This window comes from Hyaena hyaena, unplaced genomic scaffold (genome assembly GCF_003009895.1).
Source record: "Hyaena hyaena isolate Hyena2069 unplaced genomic scaffold, ASM300989v1 scaffold_300, whole genome shotgun sequence".
Classification (NCBI taxonomy): domain Eukaryota; kingdom Metazoa; phylum Chordata; class Mammalia; order Carnivora; family Hyaenidae; genus Hyaena; species Hyaena hyaena.
The window spans coordinates 1,293,588-1,317,827 of record NW_024080933.1 but is presented as its reverse complement, the minus strand read 5'-3'; the positions used below and the strand labels follow the sequence as shown (position 1 = coordinate 1,317,827).

Below are 24,240 nucleotides of genomic sequence, written 5' to 3'. Positions count from 1 at the left end.
ACGTGGTAACCACCTGAGAGGCAGGACGGTATGAAGCCTGCGTGTAAAGAAGCCGCAATCAGGAAGCAGTCTTCTCCACTTACTCGATGGACGACCTGGGCAGGTTACTTAGCCCTTTTGGGTCTTGATCCTTCATCTGTCAAATGGTGACAATCCTAATGCTTCTTCCTCAGGCTGCTGTGAGGGTTAAGGGAGACACTCAGCCTGGTACTCCACACAGACGCTGCTCAGGATGGGTACCACTGTGGCAGCCTGGCTGATTAAGCAGCTCTAAGCATACCAGGGATTCCCCAAACCCAGCAGTGCAGGGAGACCGCGTGGGAGCACACAGCCTTTCTCCTCGTGTCTCACTCCCTCGCCTGCTCCTCTAGCCACCAAAACATGGCAGCCTGACACTCCACATCCCCATAGGATAAGGGAAAGTAGATTTCCCATTGGCCACAGAAAGAGACAAGCCACAGTGGGATGAGTGCTTTGGCTGCTGCCATGGCAACCAGCAATGGCCAGACTTCAATTAGGAAGGAGGAATAAAAGACATCCAATTAGGAGAAGAAAATAGGATTGAGTCTCTTCTCATTGAGGAATTCCCAGGGCTGGGGAAATGCTTCGCCAGAAAAGCCTGGGTTTGGAAAAGCTTTCTGCTCTGATGCCCAATGTCTACCATGCTTACCAGTCTATAGTCACTGTCCTACCTGTGGGTTTTAAGGAGCACCATGCTGGTGCTAACACCAAGGGGCTGATGTGGGTGGGCTACAGAAGTGGAGCTGCCTAGCTTCTACCTGCTCCTGCCTCTTCCTGATTGTGTGACCTTTGGAGAGTTCTGTTACCTCTCTGTGCCTCAGTTTCCTCACTGGTATAACAGTACCTGTTTTATAAGACTTCAGTGAGGGTCAGATAGAGAAACTACATGTAAGGGGCTTACTCAATGCCCACCACATAAGCTGCATTCAATCAATGGATGCCACTGCATTATTGTAAGTAATAACATCAACAACATAAGTGGCAGTGATGCTGTTCTGTACCCCAGCTGAGGAGGGTGGGGGGACTGATAGCCAGTGAGCATCTAGTATGCGCAGACACACTGTTGTTTTACATCCTTGCTATTGGGACCAGTGGCAGTCAGCAGCACCTGGGAGCTTCTCAGAAATGCAGAATCTCTTGGTGCCTGTACCCACCACTGCCCCAGACTTGCTGAATCAGAATCTGATTTTTAACCAGAGCCCCACGTGTGTACATGTTCAAGTTCCAGAAACACCGCTTTAATCCTCATTTAATCCTCAGAGAACCATCTGTGAGGTGGGCAGCATTAGCTGGATTTTACAGATAAGGAAACTGAGACTGAGAATTAAAGAGTCACAGGTGATGCAGTCTCGGGCAGAAGGGACGAGGCCCTGCAGTTCCATGGCTGAGAAAGAAGCTTCCTGCCTCCCTGCCCCCTGCTCTCAATGAGTGAGCTAACGCTGCTCACCTGTGCAGGAGTCCCTGCCTGGAACCCAAGACAAGCTTCACTGACACTACAGCCTGTGCTTTCTCCAAGTCGCTCCCTGAACTACAAGGCGGGCCAATCTGCAGAAGGACAGAAGGCTGGACAGACAGACAGACAGGCACAGCCCTCACCAGGCACTCCTCCAGATGGCTCCTGTCAGTGGTGCAGACATCGACTCTTAAGGTCTTCTGGTGAAGGGATGGATAGGACATGGACACCCAGAACATTTCATTGAACACAAGAGTGTCTGAGGCATCCAGGGGCCGTGTCCGGAACAGGCAGGTGGTGCTCTCGGAGCAGGGAAGGATAGCTACCCGAATATTCCTAGAGAGAGACAGAGGAGAGCCTGAGTCAGCCCAGGTCTGGGATAATGTGTTGGGCTAAACTGTTGCCACAAATTCCTAAGACACTAACAGTGGAGGAGTTTGTAATTTCTCAAGCAGTTATGCAGATATTTGTAAGGGAAGCAGAGAGAGCTCCAAGGATAACAATTGCTTTTCCTTCCCCTCATTTTCAATCCTTAGAACCTCAAAGAATATGGAGTCTGAGGTCAACAGTGTGCAAATTTCTGTGCATGGAAGGATCAGCAAGATTGTTGGTTAACACTCAGGAATCCTTATACAGCCACTGGTAGGAAGGCAAAATGCTACTGCCCCTGCAGAGGGGAATCTCACAATCTTTTTTTTTTTTTTTTTTTTTTAACAAATAGTTTATTGTCTAAATTAGTTTCCACATAACACCCAGTGCTCATCCCCACGAGAGCCCTCACAATCTTAACACAGTTACAGATGCATTGGCCTTGTGACCCCATTCAGCTCACTTCTAGACACTCTTCCACAGATACTCCTGCAGCACAAGTATCAATGAGATATGGAGGAGGTTACTCATTCTGGCACTGTTTATAAGAGCAAATGGCTAAAGACAGCCCTAGTGTCTAATTTTGTCTTTATTCTGTTTGTCCTGCTTTTCTCCTGTCTTTCCCCTTCCCACATGTCACAGCCCCAGATGCTGGCCGGGTACAGACTTCAGAAATATAACCTGCTGCCCCAATGCCTACCATCTAGTTAAAAAGAGAAACCTGCAGGCAGATGAATGCAATGAAACATAAACCCAGTCTGCAATATAGGCAAACAGTGCAGGTGTTTGCTGTATTATCAACTGTAAGGTAATACCCATCACGCTCTTCCCACAGAAGCACAGTGACCGGCGTGGACTCTTGAGAGCTGCGGGCCTATCTCTTTCTGTGTGCAATATCTGAGCTCTGACCAGATAAAAGGGGCCATGACCTTCTTCGCGATGCTTCAAGTTCCCAAGGGCAAGGACCTGCTCACCACCCCATTCTTAGTGCTGGCACATGGTAGGTGCTCACGATGTGCCTATGAAGGAACTGAAGATGCCTACAGTGCTTCTCTTTCCAGTCAGCAAGTTTGCTGTCATGCCTGTATCCACATTCACAGTGCTGACACTGTGCATCACAGTCACATGTATGACATATGCACAGGGTGCGTTGTTGCAGCGGGTCAGGGAAGGAGAGCACCCCAGGGGATGGCTGCAGAGGTTGAGAGGCTCATACAACACCCTGTCAGCTATATACTCACACTTTCTGGTCTTGTTGCAGCAAGAGAGCAGAAAGGTTACTGAGCTGGATGATTAATATTGCAAATTGCTTATTCTTCTCATCGTACCTGAAATGGAGAGGGGCATATGGAGCACGTATGAATAACACATTTCTCTCTCTCAGTCATCACAGATGTGGCTGCTTGGGGGACTGTGGGGAGCTTGAGAGCATAGGCCATGTAGGGATGCAGGTTCAGAGCTGTCAGTCTGAATTTTTATTTTTATTTTTTTTAAATGAAGTGTTAGCTTAGATTCCTGTTTGCTTTTTAAAAAAAAATTTTAATGTTTATTTATCTGAGAGACAGAGAGAGAGAGAAAGAGAGAGGGGGGGGGCAGAGAGACAGGGAGATAGAATCCCAAGCAGGCTCCATGTTATCAGCACAGAGTACGATGTGGGGCTCAAACCCACGAACCATGAGATCATGACCTGAGTTGGATGCTTAACCTACTGAGCCACCCAGGCATCCCCCTGTTTGTCTTTAAGTTTATTTATTTTGAGAGAGACAGAGCCTGAGTGTGGGGTGGGGGCAGAGACAGAGGGAGAACCCCAAGCAGGCTGCACGCAGACAATGCACAGAGCCCAACATGGGGCTTCAACCCATGAAACCATGTGGTCATGACTCAAGCCAAAATTAAGAGTGGGATGCTCAACCGACTGAGCCACCCAGGTGCCCCTATTAGTCTGAATGTTTAAGGAGAAGGCAGAAGACTGTGCTGTGTGAATCTCTTGATATTTGAATATCGGAAATTTCTACTAAAGATAATATTGTGGCTATCCTGCATCAAGGGGAAACAAAGGAACAATGAATCTGGGTCGCAGCCCCTGATGGCTGAAACTTCAATGGGATGGTAAGACAAAACCCACCGTAATGATGACCCCACAGACCAAGGCACAGGAGGGTTGGTCATGATCTGGCTCTGCCGCTGGCCAGCTAAGTGAGTTGGGGCAAGTTATGAGGTCTTTCACTTTCGTAAAATGTGGAACTGAGAGGGAGGCCAAGGGTTGACCCCCTTTAGTTAGGAGGCCACGAGTGTCGGCAGGTCCTCCTGGTTCTGCCTTCCTCTCCTAGGCAGCCATGAAGTTCAAAGCTGGGAAGATGCTGCCAACCACCCCTCTGCTCCCGCCCTCCCAGTACTTACTTCAGGGCAATCTGAACCCGGGTTGCACCCACTGCTTCGGACTCATCACTGTCGAAAGCGGCAACTTCTGAAGCACCCAGTCTGAGAGGCAACATGGGGAAGAAGGAGGGTCAGGCTTCCCTGCAGTAACCTGGGGCCAAAGTCATCTTCCAGAAACAGGGTTCCCTCTGGGAGGGCACAGTTGGGTCCTCAAGGAGGAAAGTCTGGGTCAGCTCAGACTCCATGCAGACCCCGTCTTCCCACGACTACTCTGGATTCCTGTCTTGAAGGAGCTGCACTTCCTCCAGTATGAGCTCCCCCGGCCATCTGCTCCTTAATGGCAGTTGTGGAACTGGCACCCCTGCAGATGTGAAGGTCTGCAGCCCCAGGAAGAGCAGCACTGTCTGCACCTTCAGTGAACCCCACACAGGGCTGAGTCACCAGGCTGTGCCCTCCTCCCACTTGCCTAAGGGGGCCTGGGCTCTGCATACTCAGACTCAGAAAAGTCAAGACTCAGGGACCCACCTCTGCACGGAAGCCTCATACACTCCACTGTCCCCAGCCACGGATTCATCCGACACAGCAGCTGAGACACAGGCCACTTTCAGGCTGCACCCCTGGGTTGTATTCACAGCTGGAGGGAGAGGCTGAAGAAAGGAAGGATGGCAAGACAGGATTCAGAAACCAGGACACTGTCTTTGCAACACACGCTTATGATCTACCCCCCCTAAGAGACTCCCGTCAAATACCACCTCTGAACCTGACAGCAAGGTCCCGCCTTCCTTTGGGGTGAAGGACAGGGTAGCGCATGATTCTGTGTTTGACACTCCAGGGCTGGAAACCAAATCGCCTGGGCTCAAATCTCAGCTCCACCACTTACTGCTTTGTGACACTGGGACATGGATTTCACCTCTCTGACTCTTGGATTCCTTATCTGTAAGAAGGGCTGCTGGGAAGACTCAACAATACTTTTTAGGGAAGTCCTCAGTACAGAGGCTGGTGCAGGACAACGCTATAAAATCCAGCACCACTATCCTTATTGCAACAGTCATGCCCAGCGCTATGGGGAGGCCTTCTAGATCAATCCCTATGTACCTGGGGAGCAAAGTAATAGCTGCTAGACCCTTGGGAGGGGCAAGAGGTAGAAAAAGGAAGATTTTAGCATAGCTCTCCTTCTCTTGGCCTATTCCATTCCACTCCTAACTCAGCACACCTGCTCTTGCGGAGGCCCTCAAAAGTCTCCTACCCAGGGCTCAGACCAGGCACTTGGCACATGCTGCACATTCCTTCCTTCCTCAAGTCACAAGCACTGACGGTACAGCAGGCAAACTCAGAGCTACCAGCATGGATAGAATGGCTTCTAAGCTCTGTGTGGCGGGTTGGGGGGTGGTCAGTCACTTCTGACCACCTGCTGTGTGCCAGGCTCTGGGGCAGCCTGGAGAAGAGGCTGGGGGCAGGCCAGGCTGGGGGCGGGCCAGGCTGGAGAAATGGATGGTGACCTTGAGCCTGGGAGAAGCAAAGCGGCCATCTGGGTGCAGCTTTCCCCACATGTCCCACGCCTGCTGTGGCCAGCAGAGACCACCTGCCTTCAGACCCATGCATCTCTACCCTCCACTAAACCACTTACGGAGATTAATTTGTCTGCTGACTGAACAGCAGCACTAATCGCATAGCCTGCTTAGTGTCAAGCTCAGCCTGGCATCGCTCGCTGCAGGGACGGCGTTTGGAGATGGCATGAAGGGAACGCTGTCCTGAGACATGTGTGGTCCTTCGCCCACAAGCACTGAGGACACTCTAGGGGAGGGAAGGGGCTCGCTACCAGCACCTTGCTGGGTCCCTGACTTGGCTTATCGCCATCCTTTGACAGAATATCAGGAGCTCTTCTGGAGCCTCATTAGAGGTTCCACCTGCACTCGCTCCTCTCCAGGGGACAATTTTCTGAAGTTTGCCACCTGCTGTAGTAGGAAACCTGTTTTTATTTTTGTTTCAGAGCACTCAGCAAGACTCCCTTCCTGATGAGGGAGCCCCAGGGATCTCTCGGCTCCTCTTCTAAGGAAATGGCTGGCACTCCCAGCAGACCCTTTAATTAACCAGGAAATCTCATCTCCCCACCCCTCGCTCCCACTGGCCCTTGCACACCAACGGATAATTCTGGGCATAGTGGCTGCCCTCCTTGCCCATTCCTGGAGCCTTAAGGCTGAGACGGGTCCAACTTCTTCCAGTTGGCACCACAAAGCCAGGAGCAGGAGTCCTGTGCACACGAAGCCAGCACATGACTTAGTGTGGGTTCAGAGCAGGTGGTCCTGGTGCCAGTCCTGATGCTACCACTTCCTAGCTGTGACACTGACCTTGGACAAACCATTGAATCTCACTGTGCCTCATTTCTCACCCACCTCACAGAGTTGTTACAAGTCAATATGTCACAGTGACCGTATCTTGTATACCTATACTCGATAAATCATCCCAGGAAAGCCTCGGAGCCCCAGGGCACTCTGCTCACAGTTCTGACCTTCATACCAGATGGGCGTGGTGGGGCCAGTAAGCACCAGAAGTGTCCCAGGAGTAAACACACAGGGCTGCCACCCGTCGTGAGAGGAGTGAGACAATAAAGAGGGCGGGTTCTGGCATCAGAAAACCCCAGATTCCAATCCATTCTTTCCCACTTGCTGGCTAGGGGACCTAAAGCAAGTGACATCGCCTCTCTAAACCTCTGTTTCCTCATCTGTGAAATGGGCATAATAGAAGTAACCATTTCACCGTATAAACCACACAGCCCGCCACACAACATACCCTATAAAATCTATTATAATATATGGTTGCTGCTAAAGAATTTTTCTCCTAATGAATCATAACTGTCACCATCAGCATCTTCTGTTTTAGAGATTCCTACCTGAATCTCAATCTACACCAAAGTATTCCTTCTGACTCCATTCAGAGTGGGGGCCAGATCCTGTCATTCCTTGGCTTCAAGTAGTCACATGAGTCCCTGCTGCTATTAGGATAAAATCCAAACTCCTTACCATGGCCCACCAGGCCTTAAACGACGGGACTCTGCCTGATTCTCTGGCTTGTTGGTGACCTCTAACCTGTGGTCTCAGAGATTTTGCTCTTGCTTTTCCCCAGGCTGGCTCCTTCTCACCATTTAAGTGCCCACTTGAATGTTGTCTTCCTTCACAACCCAATCTGAACTGGCAGCCCCACCCGCACCTGAATGCCACTATCACATCCCGCTTTATTTTTCTCCTAGGGCTTTTACTGGTCTGGTTGTACAGTTATTGTCTGTGCCTTCCCTGGCATGTAAGCTTCTTGGGGACAGGGACTTGGAGCTTGCCTGTCTTCCACACTGTGCCCAGCACATGGCCCGTGTGCTGAATGAATACGTGAAGGAATCCACATCTAGGCATTGGCACAAGACCTGGCATTTAGTTTTAATAGATGCTTAATATCAGTTGAATGAACGGATCCATCACGGGAAAACCCTTAGCCCGGGACCTGGAATGTAGTGAGCACATAAAATCATGCCTCCTGAATGAATAAATGGATCGATATACACATAAAGCCTGGTCAGATAGAAAGGAGTCGGTAAATGACCGTAATTACCACTGGCGTCTGCACTCAGGCCTGAGTGCAGTTCCTACCCTCCTCCCTCGTCATGGTTCCCCCTCTGTACCTTGGCCCAACTGTTTGCCCTCCGTTCCTGGCTCCTCCGGCCGGTACCTCTCCCGGGTGCTGCCACTGCCAAGGCTCAGTTCACAAAGAGTGGCACTCAGCTCTGGGTCTTCAAACTCCAGCGGACTCAGGAAGGCGTCTCCAGCCAGCAGGGGGTCAGCAATGAGAGGGGAGCAGGGAGGGGATGGAGAGGAGAGTGAGGAGCGGGGGGACAGGGAGGTCATGGACTTCGGGGTGCCAGACAGGGAGCGCAGGGCCTGCAGGCGGCTGCCCCCCTCCGCCTTCTGGGTCTTGGCCACTTCGTCCTCGTGGATAGTGGTGATGCAGCCTGAGGGCCGGAAGCCTGTGGCCCCCTCCAGGAGCAGAAACTCCACCTTGCTCTGCAGCTCTGAGTCCAGCTGCTCGAAGGGGTCGTAGTAGAGGTCAGTGAAGCTGGCTGAGGTGGAGTCATCCAGGCTGGAGGCGGCCAGGGAGCCCCGGCTGGATGTGAGGGATCCAGGGCTGCTGCCCGAGGAGAGGGACTGCATGCTGCTTGAGAGGCTGGGGGCAGGGAGACAGTGGGGGGTGAGGGCACGCAGAGGGAAGAGGGCCACCCTGAACCTCCTCTTTGGCTCTGAAAAGCACTGTGGCTGCTCTGAACACTTAATTTTGTTGGACCCTCTTGACGGTCTCCAGGGGTGACCATGTACCCCCACTTCACTAAAAAGGAACCCTGAGAAGGCCACATAATCAGAAAGTGTCAGAAGTGGGATTCCAATCCAAGTCAGTGGCCTTGAAAGTCCACTTTTTCCTCTGTTTCCCAAACCTCCACTGGCCGTAGTCCATTTTCACACTACATTTCCCTGTATAAATCCAGCCCTATTTCTTGATATTTTTCTTCAGATAAATTCACTCTTTACTCTTTAATATATTTATATTAAAAGGAAACTTTATATCCTAAGTGGGATTGGAAAAGCAGCACCATTTACAATAAATAGAAGGCAAGGATTAAAAATATCTGATGGAGAAAAATGTATTACATTCCAGCGATGCACTGTTGCCCACCGAGGTCCGGGCCTGAGGCCTGCTCTGTGTCAGGAAAGCAGGTGGGCAGGTATTAGAGATGTGAATGGGACATGCCAGCACCTGATTGGGGGGGGGGTCCTTCTCCTCGGTGCTGTCAGAGGACTGCGGGCGTCATAGCGCAGACAGGTGGGGGACCCTGGCCCTGGCCACGCCACACCAGCCCGAGTCCACCAGCCTAACCAGCTGCCCACTATACTTCCAAATGTCCACATTCAAGCCATGGAGGACCCAGGAGGGGCAGAGCCTGGGTGACCTTAAGATGCTGGTGTCTGGCTGTTCCTGCGTGGCCCACCGCTCACCTTTTCAGCTGGGAGTGCAGAGCTGCTACTTGTCGGGTGGCTTCCTCCAGTTCTCTCACCAGCTGGTTCCTCTTACTATTTAATTTTAACCTACAGGGAGAGAAGGTATGAATGGGGAGCCCCTAGTCCACCAGCCTCCAGCTGCCTGGATGAAGAATCACAGGCATATACTTGTGGAGATGTACACGCAGATCCACAAACACATGAGAATTTTCTGGAAATGTTTTACTATGATGTTTGGGAGAGACATGGCCTCCACATATGATCCTATAGAAACTGCTATATTCATCACCTATATATACTAGGCGCTGTATTAGGAAATGTATAATATTGCTTTCATTCATTTGTTCAAGAACCCTGCATAGTGAAAATGGTTTTTACCACTTTACATATGAGGAAATTGAGTCTCTTAGAGTTAAATAATTTAAAGCTAGAGAATTAGTGGTAGAATTAGAATTCCACCCAACCATCTCTCCCTTCTTCTTCTTTCCCATCCATTGGCCTCTACTCACCCACCAGTATTTGCTGAGTGCCTACCTCATACCAGAACCTGGTGTTGGCACTAGGGCTAAAGATGTGAGCAAAACAGAACTAGATTCTGCACTTATGGAGTTTACATTCTGCTGGGGAGGGTTGGGGAGGACACATGTTAAGAAAATATTCAAATATCGAATCTAACATATTGTGTGTCAAGGTTCACGAAGAAAAAGTATGGAATGGTGGAAATGAACACAGGAGAGACCCAATTTAGACTAGCCGGTGGGGATCTTTGAGCAAGTGACTTTCTGGCTTAGCGTGTGCTCTCCTGAGCTCCCTGGGCCCACAGTTGGACCTTTCATAGCTTCTCTGGCAGCTGGGTGGCTGGGCATGGGACCAAGTTCCTGCCAGTAGGATGTGAGTGAAGAATGTGCATCAGGCTGAGGTGGTTAAGAGAAGCTGGTGGATCTTCTTCACGGCCCCTTAGAGGGCTCTAAAGTGGAAGGTGCCACAGACGGAAGAGGCTGGGTCTCTGAATGACCAAACACATGGAAGGCTGCCTGTCAGGAAAACTTCTACCGTATTAAGCCATGGAAATTTGGGTGGTTGCTTCCTGCAGCAGGTGGCCTTTCCTGACCAGTGGGGAAATTTATGCCAATATGAAGGATGGGCAGAAGTTGGCCAGGAAAAGTGTAGGGGAAAGAACATTCCAAGCAGGGATTCACAGCAGGGACCTCTTTCATTTTAAGATCCCCATGGCTAATGTGAGGAAAATGCAAGAGGCTATGGATGGGAGACAGGACAAGGGTTGGAGTGGCTCTGATGGTGTGATTCAGATGGAGCAGACAGAGAAAGGTCACGGGCTGGATGAGGGCAAAGCCGAGGGAGTTAAGAGTCAGACTGTGAGGTTCCTGCCACTAGCAACTGACTGGATCTGAGATGGCTTCTGCTGAGATGGGAGGGCAATGGGCAGAGCAGCCCAGAGGAAGAGAAGAGTTCCCTTATGGATGTGTGGGTATGAACACTGAATAGGTGGGCTGTTGTAAAGGTGGGGGAACCCCCATCACATGAATCGCCACATGAAAAAGATGACCAGATTGTGTCCCCTTCCTCCAAAGTAATATACTAAAGTCTTAATAACTCAATACCTCAAAATGTGACTGTATTTGGAGACAAGGCCTTTAAAGAATTAAGGTAAAATGAGGTCATATGGATAAGCCTTAATCTCACATGACTGTGTATTCTTATAAGGGGAGATTAGGACACAGACATGCACACAAAGCAGACCAAATGAAGATATGATAGACATTCACGTGTGGATGGCCACCTTCAAGCTAAGGAGAGAAACGTCCAAAGAAACAATCGTGGCAGCACCTTGGTCTTGAACTTCAGGCTCCAGAACTGTGAGACAATACATTTCATCCATTTTGTGGTACTTTAGTGTGGCACCACCTAAGGGTAAATATACTGGGGGGGAAAGGGAGGACCCAGGACTAAGCTCTGAGTATATGCAGCGCAAGACGGTTGAATGGACCGGCAACAGTTGGTAAAGCAGCCAGAGAGCCCAGAGAAGATGCGGGGGAGCGTGGTGTTGTGTGCTGGAAGCTGGAAGCAAAGATCTGCACCAAGGCATGTCTGATATCTGATACTAAAGCCCAATTCAGTTAACTACCTCCCTGGAGGCAAAATCCTTGCATTTAGAAGAAACCACTGGATACAGGCCCATCTCTCAGACCCCAGCCTCTCCTGAGATCTTGTGTGGAGGGCAGCTTGGGTGGGCTCTAAGCAGTGTGCTGGCCCCAGGGAAGGTTCCCTCTAACCCCTGGAGTGAGCCCACTCTAAGGTCCCAGGATCTGACAGGGAAGGGGCTCCATTAAGCAAGGCTGTACCCTTGCAAACACATGATGTAGGCTGCCCTTATATATCGACTAGACTTATGGTTCTCAGTGTGTGGTCCACAGACCTCCTGTAGCAGAAGGGAAGGGGTGCTTATCAAATTCTCATTCTTGGGGTCTACTTTGGTCAACTGACTCAAAGTGTAGGGCAGAGCTCAGGAATCTGCATCTCCATTAGGGCTCACAGGTGATTTTTAGGCACACTAAGGTTTGTGAGCTGCTGCCCTGGTTGAGGGCTGGATGTTGTATGTCCCACAAACAAAAGTGTTCCACTGTCGGCCTCATATCCCCTCATTCTACCCTGCTAGAGAAGGACTGACTGACCTGTTCCCAAAGTACAGCCAATCCAGCCTATGGCCTGGGAGAAAGAGTTCATTCTCATGGGAAAACCTAACTATGCCTTCCCCCCACCAACACAGGCTCTGCAATGAAGACCACAGCTTACTCTAGACAACCGAGCAAGGTGATGAGGGACTCGGCATGGTTCCTGGGCAGCTCAATCCCTGGCGCTGTTCTTTCAGAGTCCTGCCTGGGGCTGGTGCGGCAGGCAGCAGACTGGCAGATGGAGCCCATAATGAACAAAACCCTTGATTCTCAACGGAATGGACAAGACTGTGGGATCTCCTGACTCCAATAAGAGCAAGTCCTGAAGGGTGTGATGTTGTGGGCTCAGGAGTAGCTGGGGCTCACCATTTCTACCTGCATTTTCCTGTTATCTGGGAGACAGGTCACAGAGGCATGTTCTGGCACTAAATGCAGGTCCCACTGGAGCCCCACTAGGACGCCAAGGGGTCTGGGAATCAGGTGGCCTCAACTCCCTGAGCATGGGGGCATAGCTGCCAGCAGAAACACGCAGGTGCCCAGGCCTCCTAGCAGAGACGTTGGGCTTAACAGGACACATGGCATTTGTGTGTGATTCCTGGCACATTCTGGGAAGCCACGAACGTAGCAAGCATGGAAGCAGGCAGAGGATCCAGAAGGTAGAGCTGGAATCCCCATAAGCTGTGGCTCAGTACCTATGGTGCTGGTTAAAAATGCAAGAGCTTGGGCTGCATCTCAGGCCTGAGGAATTGGTCCCTGAGGAGGAGTCCAGGGAGTCCACACACTAACAAGCCCCCTTTGTGACTCCACAGCAACTCTCAGAAGTGGTGGGGAGGGCCCACGGAAAGGGGGGGCATGGAGTGCGGGACTGTCTGACTGTGACTGATTTGTGACTGAGGTTTGGAAGGTCTGTGGTCCCTTCCTGGGTATGTCTATTCCTATCCTTCTCAAAGACTCCTGAGTGGAAAGGCTGATGTGTGGGTTAAGGAGCATCATATGCTCAGTTGGCGAGTGGGGCAGGGGGAGAGAACAAGAGAGAGGAGAAAGGTACAGAGGAAACAAAGGAGAGAAAGAGACCTAGAGAGAGAACAGCAGAGTCCAGGAAATGAACTCAGAAAAACACAGGACTAGAAGCAAAGAGCTGTAGTCACAGACAAGAGATTGCTGGCTTGGTTTTCTCCTCTCTCCTCTGTAGGATGATTAGAGCCATCAGCTCTGTCCCTACCCTTCCTGAAGCTCTCTCCTCCTCCTGCCCACATGCCCCCTGGCTTCCCTCTGCATGGACCTCTGTGGCCTCTGGGCTGTCTGATCAGCCATGGCTGTGGAGTAGGGATTCTGGCTTCACTGGACTGGCTGTGTAAACTCACCATTCTCAGGGCCAACTGGACCTTTGAAAGACAGGGCTGAGGTAATAATAAAAGCCCTTCTGACTGGGCAGTGGCCTCAGCAAGCATGGGCTCCAGAACCAGCAAGCCTGGGTTCTAACCCCGGCTCTGCCATCTGGTAGTGTTGGCTGAGCCTCAGTTTCCTCACCTATAAAATGAATGTCTCTGGGTTGCTGGGAAGTTTAAAGGAGATGATATAGGTTATTGGGTCTGGCAATAGTGGCAGCCTTTGCATGTAGCATAGGAGTCTCTAAGATAACCTCCAATCTGCCTTTCAAAAAATAAAAATTATTATAGCAGGGAAGAGCTTCAAGTCACAATCTGGTCCAAATGGCTGCCTTCAGACTATATAGGTATTCAATGCATATAGTTTTCTCCCTCCTATCGGGCAAGTGAAGTCCATATTGGTCAATGACTTGCTCAAGGTCAGCGGTGGGAAGGGTTTCTCTTTTGATTCAACAAGGAGTAAGGCTGCTATGAATGTGCTCTCTTCAGACGCTGGCTGTGAGCATGATGAACAGCGAAAAGGTTCACCTTTCGCAGCTGTAGGGTCTGGAAATAAGTGAGGGATCCAGGTGCCTGTTAGAAGAGGCCAGAAGATGCATACAGAAGCCTGGGAAGGGTGTGCTTAGGCTGGCTAACCATTTTTTCAACTAACACTAGAGGCACAGGGCACTATAGACTCAAGACTTCTCCTCAAAGTATGCAGCTCCAGGGAGAGCAGGACAGAGTCTTGCTCCTAATGATTTCTAGCAGGTGCTTCAAGAGCTGTAAAACACGAATTATGAAAGCCCTGTCTGTCTCCTCCTCCCACCTGCCTGGTGTTGGGTCAGATTGTCAGCTCTCAGGAGGAGGGTGGAAGGGAGGAAAGCAACATGTCCTGGTAGCCCTTCTGAGAAAGGGCTTAAAGATAAGTGGACTCTGATGTGCTTAGAAGAGGCCAGGCAGAGGCTGGCTGGTCAACTTGATCCCTCTGGCACCCCACCACGTGCAAGGGGGGCTTATTCAGGTGCTAGAGTAGGATGCGAGCTGGGAGTTGCTGAGCTCAGAAGACGTCCTGAAGGGATCTCAGGACCCATCACGGGTGATATGGAGAAGCACACATCCAGGCACCTCGGACTCTGGCCTGCTTCCCCTGGGCTGGAGGTAAGGTTACCTGCTTTATAAATTGGGCTTCTACCTCTGATTTCACTGGAAAAGTGGAATTCCCTTGCTCATCCCTGCCCCCAAACATACACACACACACACACACACACACACACACACACACACACACACACACACGTGAAAATCACTACCTTCACTTCTAAGCTCCTTAAGTGCAGGCACCTTGCTCAATAAAGTCTGCTGCCTAAGAAAGTGAGAATAACTAGAATAGATTTTAAAGGCACTGGGGCAGAGATTGTGCCTTATTAATTTCTGAATCCTCCAAACTGCCTTGCATGGAGAATATGTGCAACAAAACATTTCTCAAATAAATGAATAAACGATGGCCTGATGGACAGAATGAAAGAATGAATGAGAAGCTGAGGACAGGGCCTGCTCTGAACACAGGGTTGTGCTCTGTGCAAGGGGGACACTGAAGGAAATCAAGTCTGTTATCCAGAGAACATAAACCAGTGGCTTTTGGGTTATACTAAGCCCATGAATGAATGTGATTTAGCCTTCACAATATTTCTAAAAGTTATTAAATTAGTTGCCAGTAGTTAAAATTTTTAAATGCAGACAGCTCTTATTTTGAAATATGAGGACCTCTGGCAGCCCAAGGCCTGAATTCCCACCGGCTGGAGGTGGGAGTTGGTACCCACTAGAGACAAGAAGGGAGATTTGCTGTGAGCTCCAGTAGGACCCGGTCTATCAGCACGTGGGCCTGTAGCATTTGTATTGCCTTCTTGGTCCCTGTCACCATCTCATTCTGCACCCCCACCTAAACTAGTGGCTTTCAAAGTGCAAACTGCAACCCCTTTGCATGAGGTGAGATCAACTTAACGGGTCATGACCCTTATGTAAAGAAATGCAAGAGAGAAAATATCAGAGGGATATCACACACAGAAAAAGTATGCATGCTCAATTTTGTCAAACTTCTCTATCACATGAGTCACTGTCACCAAGCTGGCAAATGACTACATTGTATAGGGTTGTGTGGCTTACTTTAGTCAGAAGATAATTTCTGAAAACCTATATTGGAGCAGACTTTTTGGTGCTATGATTCCCTGTGTAAACTCCTGGCTACCTGGTATTTTGGATGGTGAATCATTTTCCCCAATTTGCTACTTTGGCAAGTTGCAAGATCTCTACACTGAGTGTTCTTAGAGTGGAGCCCTTATGCCCCAGATGGTCCCTCTCACCCCTCCTGCTTCCATGCAGGAATGACCAATAGCGAGGATAGGGTCCCATGCCACCCAGGGCCCCAGCCCAACCCCACCTCTCCGTCAGTGCTTTGCTCTGGGTGTCCCGGGCTGCCTGCAGGTCCTTCTCCAGCCGCTTCCGAGCCATCTCCAGCTGCTCCACCTCCCCCTGGGTCCACTTTCGGGGGCTGATGAAGCGCATCTCCTTTAGCAGCTCCTCCTTCTCATTGATGAGGATCAGCCGGTCCCTTTCAGAGTCTAGCACTCCAGGCCAGGCCTCACTGTCAAGCTTGGCCAGCTGGATCTTCAGGTTGGCGATCCTGTGGGAGGAGAGGGGAGCGTGACGGGTGTGCCCAGCGGCACTGAGGGAGCAGAGTAACAGACTGTGTTTCCAACATTATGAGGTACCAGGAGCCATGACATCCTCAGAGTAATCTCTGGCAGTGACTGTCTTCCTTTGGACCAGCAGGTAATCTCAAGGAATATATTTTTATCTAACAAACCCAAGTGGTGCCTACCGTGTGCCAACAGTGAGTTAGGCTTTGCAGGGGTGGGGACGACACATAAACAAAGCAGTGTCCTTGCCTTGAGGGACATTAAGCCTGGTAGAACAGAGAGGTGGATTCATCACCAGGCAATAGCCTCCTACCGCCAGCTATGGGACCTTGGGCAAGTCACTTCATCTCTCTGGAGGGAACAACAAAAGCTCCTTTGTCATGGCGTTGTGGTGTAAGGTTTTTAGACATATTCTGTGAACTCTCAAAACAGTATTTGGCACATAGTACGCACTCAAATGAATGTTTCTGCTACTACGGTTATTACCTGGTCTAACCACTTACTAGGTATATAACATTGGGTAAACTCTCCAAGTCTTGTTCTGAAAATGAGCAATAATGTGCTCAGAGTGTCTGGCACATACCAGGTGCCTAACCAGTGGTAGTCGTGGGCCCACTACAATGACAGCAAACCCTGCAATTGCTAACTGTATATTCCCAGCCCAGAGAATGGTGGCAGCACAGTGTGGTGTGACCAACTGGATTTGGGGTCAGAGGCCTTGAACCAGAGTCTTGGCTCTGGCCTTGACAGAAGGATCATTTTTTTTAATGTTTATTTTTATTTTTGAGAGACAGAGAGAGAGAGAGACAGAGCATGAGCAGGGGAGGGGCAGAGAAAGAAGGAGACACAGAATCAGAAGCAGCCTCCAGTCTCTGAGCTGTCAACACAGAGCCTGACATGCGGCTTGAACTCGCCAACTGTGAAATCATGACCTGAGCTGAAGTCGGATGCTTAACCAACTGAGCCACCCAGGCTCCTCTACAGAAGGACCATTCTTAAGAAATCATTTTGGTACCATGAACTTCTAGTATAGTGCCTGGTACACTGCAGGCACTTATTAAATGTTAAAAGGAAGGAGGTGGGAGCTGGATCTCTTAACTTCTCTGGGAAGCAGTACCCTCACCTGGAGGCCGGGACAGTACTGGAACCTGCAAGGTGGGTTATGAGAACTGACTGAAAACTTATCATTAAGAGCTCTTTATACATTGCCAAGTGCCATATAGATATCAGGTATAATTATCTTCGGATCCAAAGAAGATTTGCAGTATAACTAAGATTATTGCTACAAATATCTCACAGGAATCATGATGTGACCCTTTGGGATTCAGCCTTTGCAAAAGGGCTTTCAGCTATCGCATCCTAACCTTACCTGATCCCTAAAGGGTGGATAAGACCTGGAGGTGAACCTGTTGGACAGATGTCCAAAGACAGGATATGGTTCACCTAAGATTGCAAGTCATAAACATGGCCAGTACGTGTTGAGAGCCCAGGTCTCTGGACTCCCAGCTCAATCTCATCTGCAGACATGTGGCCCAACCCTTATTTTATAAAAACATCATTGGGGTCAAAATCTCCACACTGTGTAGTAAAAAAATCCATGCAGACAAACACCCATTCCCCAGCTCATTCCCCAGCCAAGTGTATCAGAGGGACTCTTAACGTTGATTAATTTAAATTCCACATTCACAAAGAGAGTCATCTGGGATAGTTTTGTAGCTTCCGCCACTCTGAGGATGGAGTGGCGTGGACAGGTCTGATGGGGGCTCCACTATGCACGATACATTGAAGGGGTGGCTGACGCTTATATGTATTTTCTAGTGGTGCTTTCCCATTGTTCCTTAACCTTCGGGCCATCTTTGGCGAAGCTGATGAAACTACTAGACTCATTCTGCAGAAATGCACACGTGACAAAACTTGGCACACAGTCCTTTCATTAGCCACCTGCCCTCCTACCTTCGAGTCCTGCAGCCTGCTTTCCATTCAGCAGGCTGCTCTATCCTTGACACTTAAACTACCTCTGGGTGAAGAGCGAGGCTTGAAGCTAGATTACGGCAGATGAGCCAGGAAGTTCTGTGATGGGAAGTTTAATGGCTCAATCCTCAGAGGGAAGATTTCAATCCTTTAGTCTCTCCAGAACACAGCCAGGGTTCAGACTGGTCCCCTTCAGAGGGGACAAGTAGCTGTCCAAATGCAGAAGTCCTGCTGTTTTGCTGGGCCTCTAGGGGGAGCTGAAATAATGCACAGAGTGTGTTTTTTCTACCTGACCAGTATCCGATTTCTCCTGTTAGCAACACTCCCAAATTTTCTGTGGGATATCACTCCTCCCATGCTTAAGTCATTTGGTTCCCACAAAGCTGACCTCAATCGCCTTCTGAGAGTTGGGCACATGACCCATGCCTGGACCTTCAGAGAATTCTAATTCGTCCAACACTGCAACAATGATTAGATCACCAGGAAAAGCCAGAGAGCCTCAAACCTCAAACCTGTTAAATCTGTTGGGATAGGTAGGTCCTCCTGCTGCTGGGGTTGCTAACCTGGTAGTATATAACTCTAGAATTGCTGAGGGTCACCTTTTCATTTTGACAGAAAAGTCTGTCAACACAAAGGTAAGAAGGGTAGAGAAAAGAGAAACTGAGTCTACGTAACTGGATTTGAATCCCTGGATCCAGCTGTGCCTGAGGCTGGTTTATCCAAGGACTTTGGAATTCAATAAGCTGACAAATTCCCTTTTTTATTTCTTCTAGTTTCTATAGGATTTCTGTCATTGCTGCAAAGGGTTCTGCTGCTCACACAGGGTTGGAAGAGGGGCAAACTAGGCACTGCCACTGCCCATGGGCTAGGCAGTGTAACCTAAGCAGGAATGGATGCGACATGCCTGGCTTTATTCACCATCATGCTTCTTTCCCAGTAAGCCTGGCCTCATGTATAGGAAGCTCACAGACTTGGAGCCAGATTGTCCAGAGTTCAAATTCTGACCCCTTCATCTCTGATTTTACCTTTCTCTTCTCTAACATGGAGATCATATAAGATGTGCTGTAAGGTTGCTTTTAAAATTAAATGAGATGATACACATAGGAATGCTTTGTTACAATACCTGGCCCCTAATAGATGCTCTAAAAATATCGGGTTTGATTATTGTTTTAATTTTATTTGTGGCAGTGGAACCTAACTGCTTAAGAGACTGTGAAGCCACAGAATATCTAAAGTCACTGGGATCTACACAGTTGGCAAGCACTGCTTGCTCCCAGTTGGGAAGGAGACACTCAAGCGTTCAGTATCCAGAATTTTTTTTCTCCTATTGCTAAACCTCAGAAGTGCTCCTTCAAACCACACTACTTACAGGATCATTGGAAAACCCTGATTAGAGAAACTGAGCCCAGTAAGTGGAAAGATAATGAGGCTCTGAGGCTTAACAGATTTGGGTTCAAAACAAAGTTCTACTTTTTATCTAGTGGAGTGTCCCTGACTCAGTCACTTCCTCTCTTGAGTTCAGAGAGGGTTAAAATATACGTGTCATAATACTGATCTTCATAATCTTTGATGATTAAAGATGAGGTGTGTGAGAAGCTAGGCATGGGGCAGACACTCTGCAATGGTAATCATCACTGTTGGAACCATCCTGCCCCCAGCCCCCAATTACCTTCTCTTGGCCTCTTCATATCGAAGGCGCAATCTGACCTTCTCTGCCAACTGATTGTTGCTGCTTGCACCAAACTGAGGGAGAGAACAAAGTAGGGAATTATATGACCATTGTGGCCGGTGCTGAGCTGGATTTCAAGAGCTCATGAGAGACTTGACAGCTTGCGTGGGAAGTAGCTAAGAATAACCCCCAATTACCAAGCTGGCTATGTGATAGCAGGGAAGCTAGTCAGGCAGACACTTTTCTTCCTGCAGGCTGTGGGAAGACCCTCAAATTCAGACACCTATCACTTCTAGAAGAGAAGCTGAGAGCTCAGAATATCATCTTGCAGCCCCAAATGGCTTGGAGCCCATTCAAGACCCAGCAGCATGGAGGACAGCTGGTCAGGAGGAAATAGGGACAGCCAATATACAAGAAAGGCATCCTGGGGGAGCTGGGGAGGGGCTCAAATGAAAACTCAGGGAGGCTGTAGCCAGGACTGAAACACTGAGTGAGTGAGAAGGTCCTAGAATTTGCAGGGAGGCTTACAGGTGGCTTGTAGCTGGACATATGGGTGGTCTGGAGAAGGAAGGGCCAGCCCATTTGCCCTTCCTGTCAAGAGTCGCAAGAAGCTACAAGGCAGCTTGTACCAAAGCAGACATGGATATAGCTTCTCTTCGCAAGTGGGGATGTAGCTATCGGAACCAGACAGGAAGAGCATTTAGCCACGGAGGCTGGGAGGCGGCTATCCCCAATGTCACCTGCTTTAGGGAAACAAAAGTTCTCCAAACATTCCAGACGGCTGTAGGTCAGTCCTGCTCTAAAGCTTTCATGAAGTAAATTTGGATGGTGCTCACACTATTCACTACGATGACCAGACTTGAGCTTTTGAAGAGAGCTGTCTGAAAGCTGCATGTATTGTTTCAGAATGAACAGAAGGAAAGTATCATCTGCTTCACAGCTGGTGAAAGAAAAATAGAATGGTGTTGCAAATCTGTAGGAAGGGAACCAGGGAGAGCCACTGGTCCCTCAAACATGCTTTCTGTGTAGCATCTAGGGATGCAAGCACATGGCTAGGCAACGCTCAAGACCGAGGAGTCAGTGCAGGCTTTCTCCCCACACCATCATCTCATGTCATCCTGGGGCCAAGAGGTCCCTAAAAGAGAACAGAGCTCCAGGCGGCTGAGTTAGCAGCCAGGCCCACAGACAGATACCAGTCAACTCCCAAGGTGAGAAATGAGAAGGCAACTGCCCACTACGGTAGTATCCTGGGTACACTGCCTACTCACACTTCCAGAGATGTCCGTCTGGGAGCTCACGTCCAGGTACTGTTTCGGCAGTGAGAAACCTGAACTTTCCAGAGAGCTGCTGCTGGACCACAGGTCAGAGTGGGACCCTCTGTCGATGCGGAAGCCGTCCTTCAGCATGGCGAGACTCTAAGGAAGGGAGGGTAGGGTTAGCAACATGACTTTCCGACTTTCTGGGAGGGAGCTCTGGTTTATCACCCTCCACGTGCTTTCCTCTCTACCTTTCATAATGTAGTAGGAAACCATGCTCACTCTGGATATTCCACGTACCTGGCGGAGAGCTGGCAGTGAGTGGGTGGCTGCTTGGTGGCGGGTACTGTGCTGGGTGTTTTACATGGGAGAGACTGGTATGGAAACTGGCTCTAGAGTCACACTGCCTGACTTGGAATCAATGCTCTGCCACTTCCTAGCTGGGTGACCTAAGCTAGTTGATTAAGCTCTCTGTGCCTCAGTTTCCTCTCCTAAAAAGTAGAGATAACCACAGGGCCTATTTCACAGGATTACCACACTGCTTTAATGAGATGACCCGTGTAACGTGCTAGTACAGCCAACACTCAGGAACTATCAGCTTTATCATCATACTTAATCCTCACATCAATCCTGGGAAAAACAACCTAGGATTATCCCCATTTCATTGATAAGGGAGTTGTTACATGCAAAGGCTGGCAAATAACAGAGCTGGATTTGGTCTTGCTCTGACTGAAGATTCAGTGCTCTTAACTGATAGTCATGATAGGAACATGGCTGACGACTGTCCACTAGCACCTGAACACTTTCATCAGGTTGCTGTTCTGGGAAAGAGCTTTGAAATCATTCTGTTTGTCCTAGAGCATTAAGCTCCCTTCACTAAATCAGTTATAGCACCCCTGAGCCTGACTCCTAATCTGCCAAGGGGAACACAAACAAATGTAGTATCTCAAGGTCAGTGTCATTTCCGTGAAGGGAGGTAGAGTGTCTAAAGGTTAAAAGAATAAGACTTCTGTGTCAGTGTTCATGGGTTCAAATCCTGGCTCCACCATGGACTCTGAGCTGTGTAGCCATTTTCTGCATGAAGGGGATAAACTAGGGCTGATGTAAGAGATAAGTGAGATATAATGCATGCAAAGTGCTCTGCGCAATGGCCTGGCACGTTAAATCACATTGATTATCATTTGTTCGGTCCTCAGCACAGGAGAGCATGCAATATAATTCTTACAAAGGTGTTACATTTTGAGGTCAGGGCTATGGATGTCAAAACCACCTCCCTCCATTTGGTTCTAAGAGGTAAGCCAAGTGGCCAGAGCCAGTGACAAGGACATGACCTTTGGACTAGAACAGATGGCTCCTGTTACAACTCTGTCAGCGAGGTGACCTTAGGCAAGTCCCCTATGGCTTCTGAACCTCTTTTTCCTATTCAACAGTGAGACTGAAATCCCAAGCAAACTAGTGATGAGAGCTCAGGGATCTGTGCTGCATGTGGAAATAGTGTGAGTCTTGGCACAGAGAAGTGCTCTGAGGGTGTCTGGGTGGCTCTGTGGGTTAAGCACCTGACTTCGGCTCAGGTCATGATCTCATGGTTTGTGGGTTCCCAAGTCCTGTGTTGGGCTCTGCGCTGACAGTGCAGAACCTGCTTGGGATTCTCTCTTTCTCCCTCTCTTTCTACGCCTTCCCAATTTGTGCTTCTCTCTCTTTCAAAATAAATAAATACAGTTTAAAAAAAAAAAAGAAATTGAGAGATGGAACGCACATCACTGGAACTCGCGTACCTTAATGAGATCTTGTTTTTCTTTTTCTCCACAAGTGATGGCTTTTTTGATGGCTTTTGTTTCTCTCAGCACAGCCTGGGCTTCATCCAGTTTGTAGCTGCCCTGAGCATCAGACATTTTCTTATCGATTCTAGGAAATAGTCCAAAGGAAAGGTCAGAAAAAGATAGGGTGAAGGAGGAAGTCTCCCCAGGGAATAAAGCACAGACAACACACTTTGGTCCCGCAACAAGTCTCCTCTCTGTCCTGTACACTGTCCCTCCCCAGGTCCAGCTGCCTGTGAAATGTCTCACAGTGTGAAGCAATACCACTCTTGAAGGGTCCTCCAAGCAGCTCTTACAGGAAGCATTCCCTGATTGCCTTCTTGCATCCTCCAGGCTAGGCTATGTGTTCCCATAACACTGCACATAGCTGGACACTGAAATCATTGTGCTGTGTTCTAGCTAGTAATGCATGTGGTAGTATTCTTGACTTGTCTCTAACAGGCTTGGGACAGAGGCAGGATTGAAAATGTTTAAGTAGTTTTGGTATCTGACACAGGACAGTCCTTTAACTCAGAGTGTCTCAACCTCAGCATTTTGACATTTGGGTAGGATGATTCTTTGCTGTGGGGGGCTGTCCTGTACATTGTTGGGTGTCTAGTAGCACCCCTGGTCTCTGCCCGCTAGGTGCCAGTAGCATCTTGACCCCAAGCTATGGCAACCAAAAATGCCTGTATACTTTGTCTAGTGTCCCTTGGGGGAGAGCAGTAAGATCGTCCTCAACTGAGACCCATTGCCTTTACTAAGTGTTTGCTGAGTAAACACACATGGAAGGAAAGGTGTGAATGATGGAAAACTCCCACCCTACTACTTAGTAGTGTGACCTGGGCATGGCCGTCTACACAGAGGCTTAGCTTCCTCCTCTAAAATAACCTGGATAATGTCACCTGCCTAGCCCATGTTCACGAAACCATTGGGAATGTTAAATGGGATAAAGGATGGATAATCAAGTGCACTGGGAAGTACGAAATCAGCTTATCCAGGCTGATACCTACATATAGGTTCATTTTGGAGAGTGGAGGGGGAGTTAAAAAAAAAAAAAAAAGTTAAGGGCCAGAATGCCACTTTCTAAAGATCAGACTGAACCAGAGATGGTGGCAGTCCCCACCCTGTGGGGAAGGAGGCTGTGGTGTGGAGAAGCTTAGGAAGGCAGAGATAAATTTTAACTGCTTCACACTTTCCCCAAAGGCTAGGCCTGAGGTTTTTTAGTCCTCAGTGGAGAAAAGGAAGTTTTACCATCTGAGGGAACACCACAAACCCATTATTTCAGGACGAGAAACCACTCACAGGCGTTCCTCCCTGGTTTCCTGCTAGAGGCCAAATTGTCCTGGGCTAAAAATAACCTGAGTGGGGAATCACGGATGGGGGAGCAGGTTTTCATCCTGATCTGTCTGTGCCTCCGAGCAGGAGAGAGGGAGATGACTCGGGAGAGAACTCGGGTCTCAGCACAGCCCTCCCCCTTCCCTTCCGTTATTTCAGCCTCCGTGGAGAGAAAACAAAGCCCCATTTATGT

The 24,240-nt window shown here is 49.2% G+C and overlaps 1 protein-coding gene across 2 annotated transcripts in view; it reads right to left on the bottom strand.

Moving 5' to 3' along the window:
- The window catches only part of WWC1 (WW and C2 domain containing 1), a 154,956-nt gene that overhangs the window by 29,198 nt on the left and 101,518 nt on the right, over positions 1-24,240 (bottom strand). For both annotated transcript variants that reach the window (XM_039247661.1, XM_039247662.1), the window contains exons 6-15: positions 22,689-22,818; positions 20,926-21,072; positions 19,658-19,731; positions 15,759-16,001; positions 9,256-9,345; positions 7,893-8,431; positions 4,748-4,856; positions 4,244-4,324; positions 3,085-3,171; positions 1,618-1,810 (exon numbers count right to left, since the gene is read on the bottom strand). In XM_039247661.1, coding sequence (XP_039103592.1) covers positions 1,618-1,810; positions 3,085-3,171; positions 4,244-4,324; positions 4,748-4,856; positions 7,893-8,431; positions 9,256-9,345; positions 15,759-16,001; positions 19,658-19,731; positions 20,926-21,072; positions 22,689-22,818 — 1,693 coding nt within the window. The remainder of the gene's footprint in view (positions 1-1,617; positions 1,811-3,084; positions 3,172-4,243; positions 4,325-4,747; positions 4,857-7,892; positions 8,432-9,255; positions 9,346-15,758; positions 16,002-19,657; positions 19,732-20,925; positions 21,073-22,688; positions 22,819-24,240) is intronic.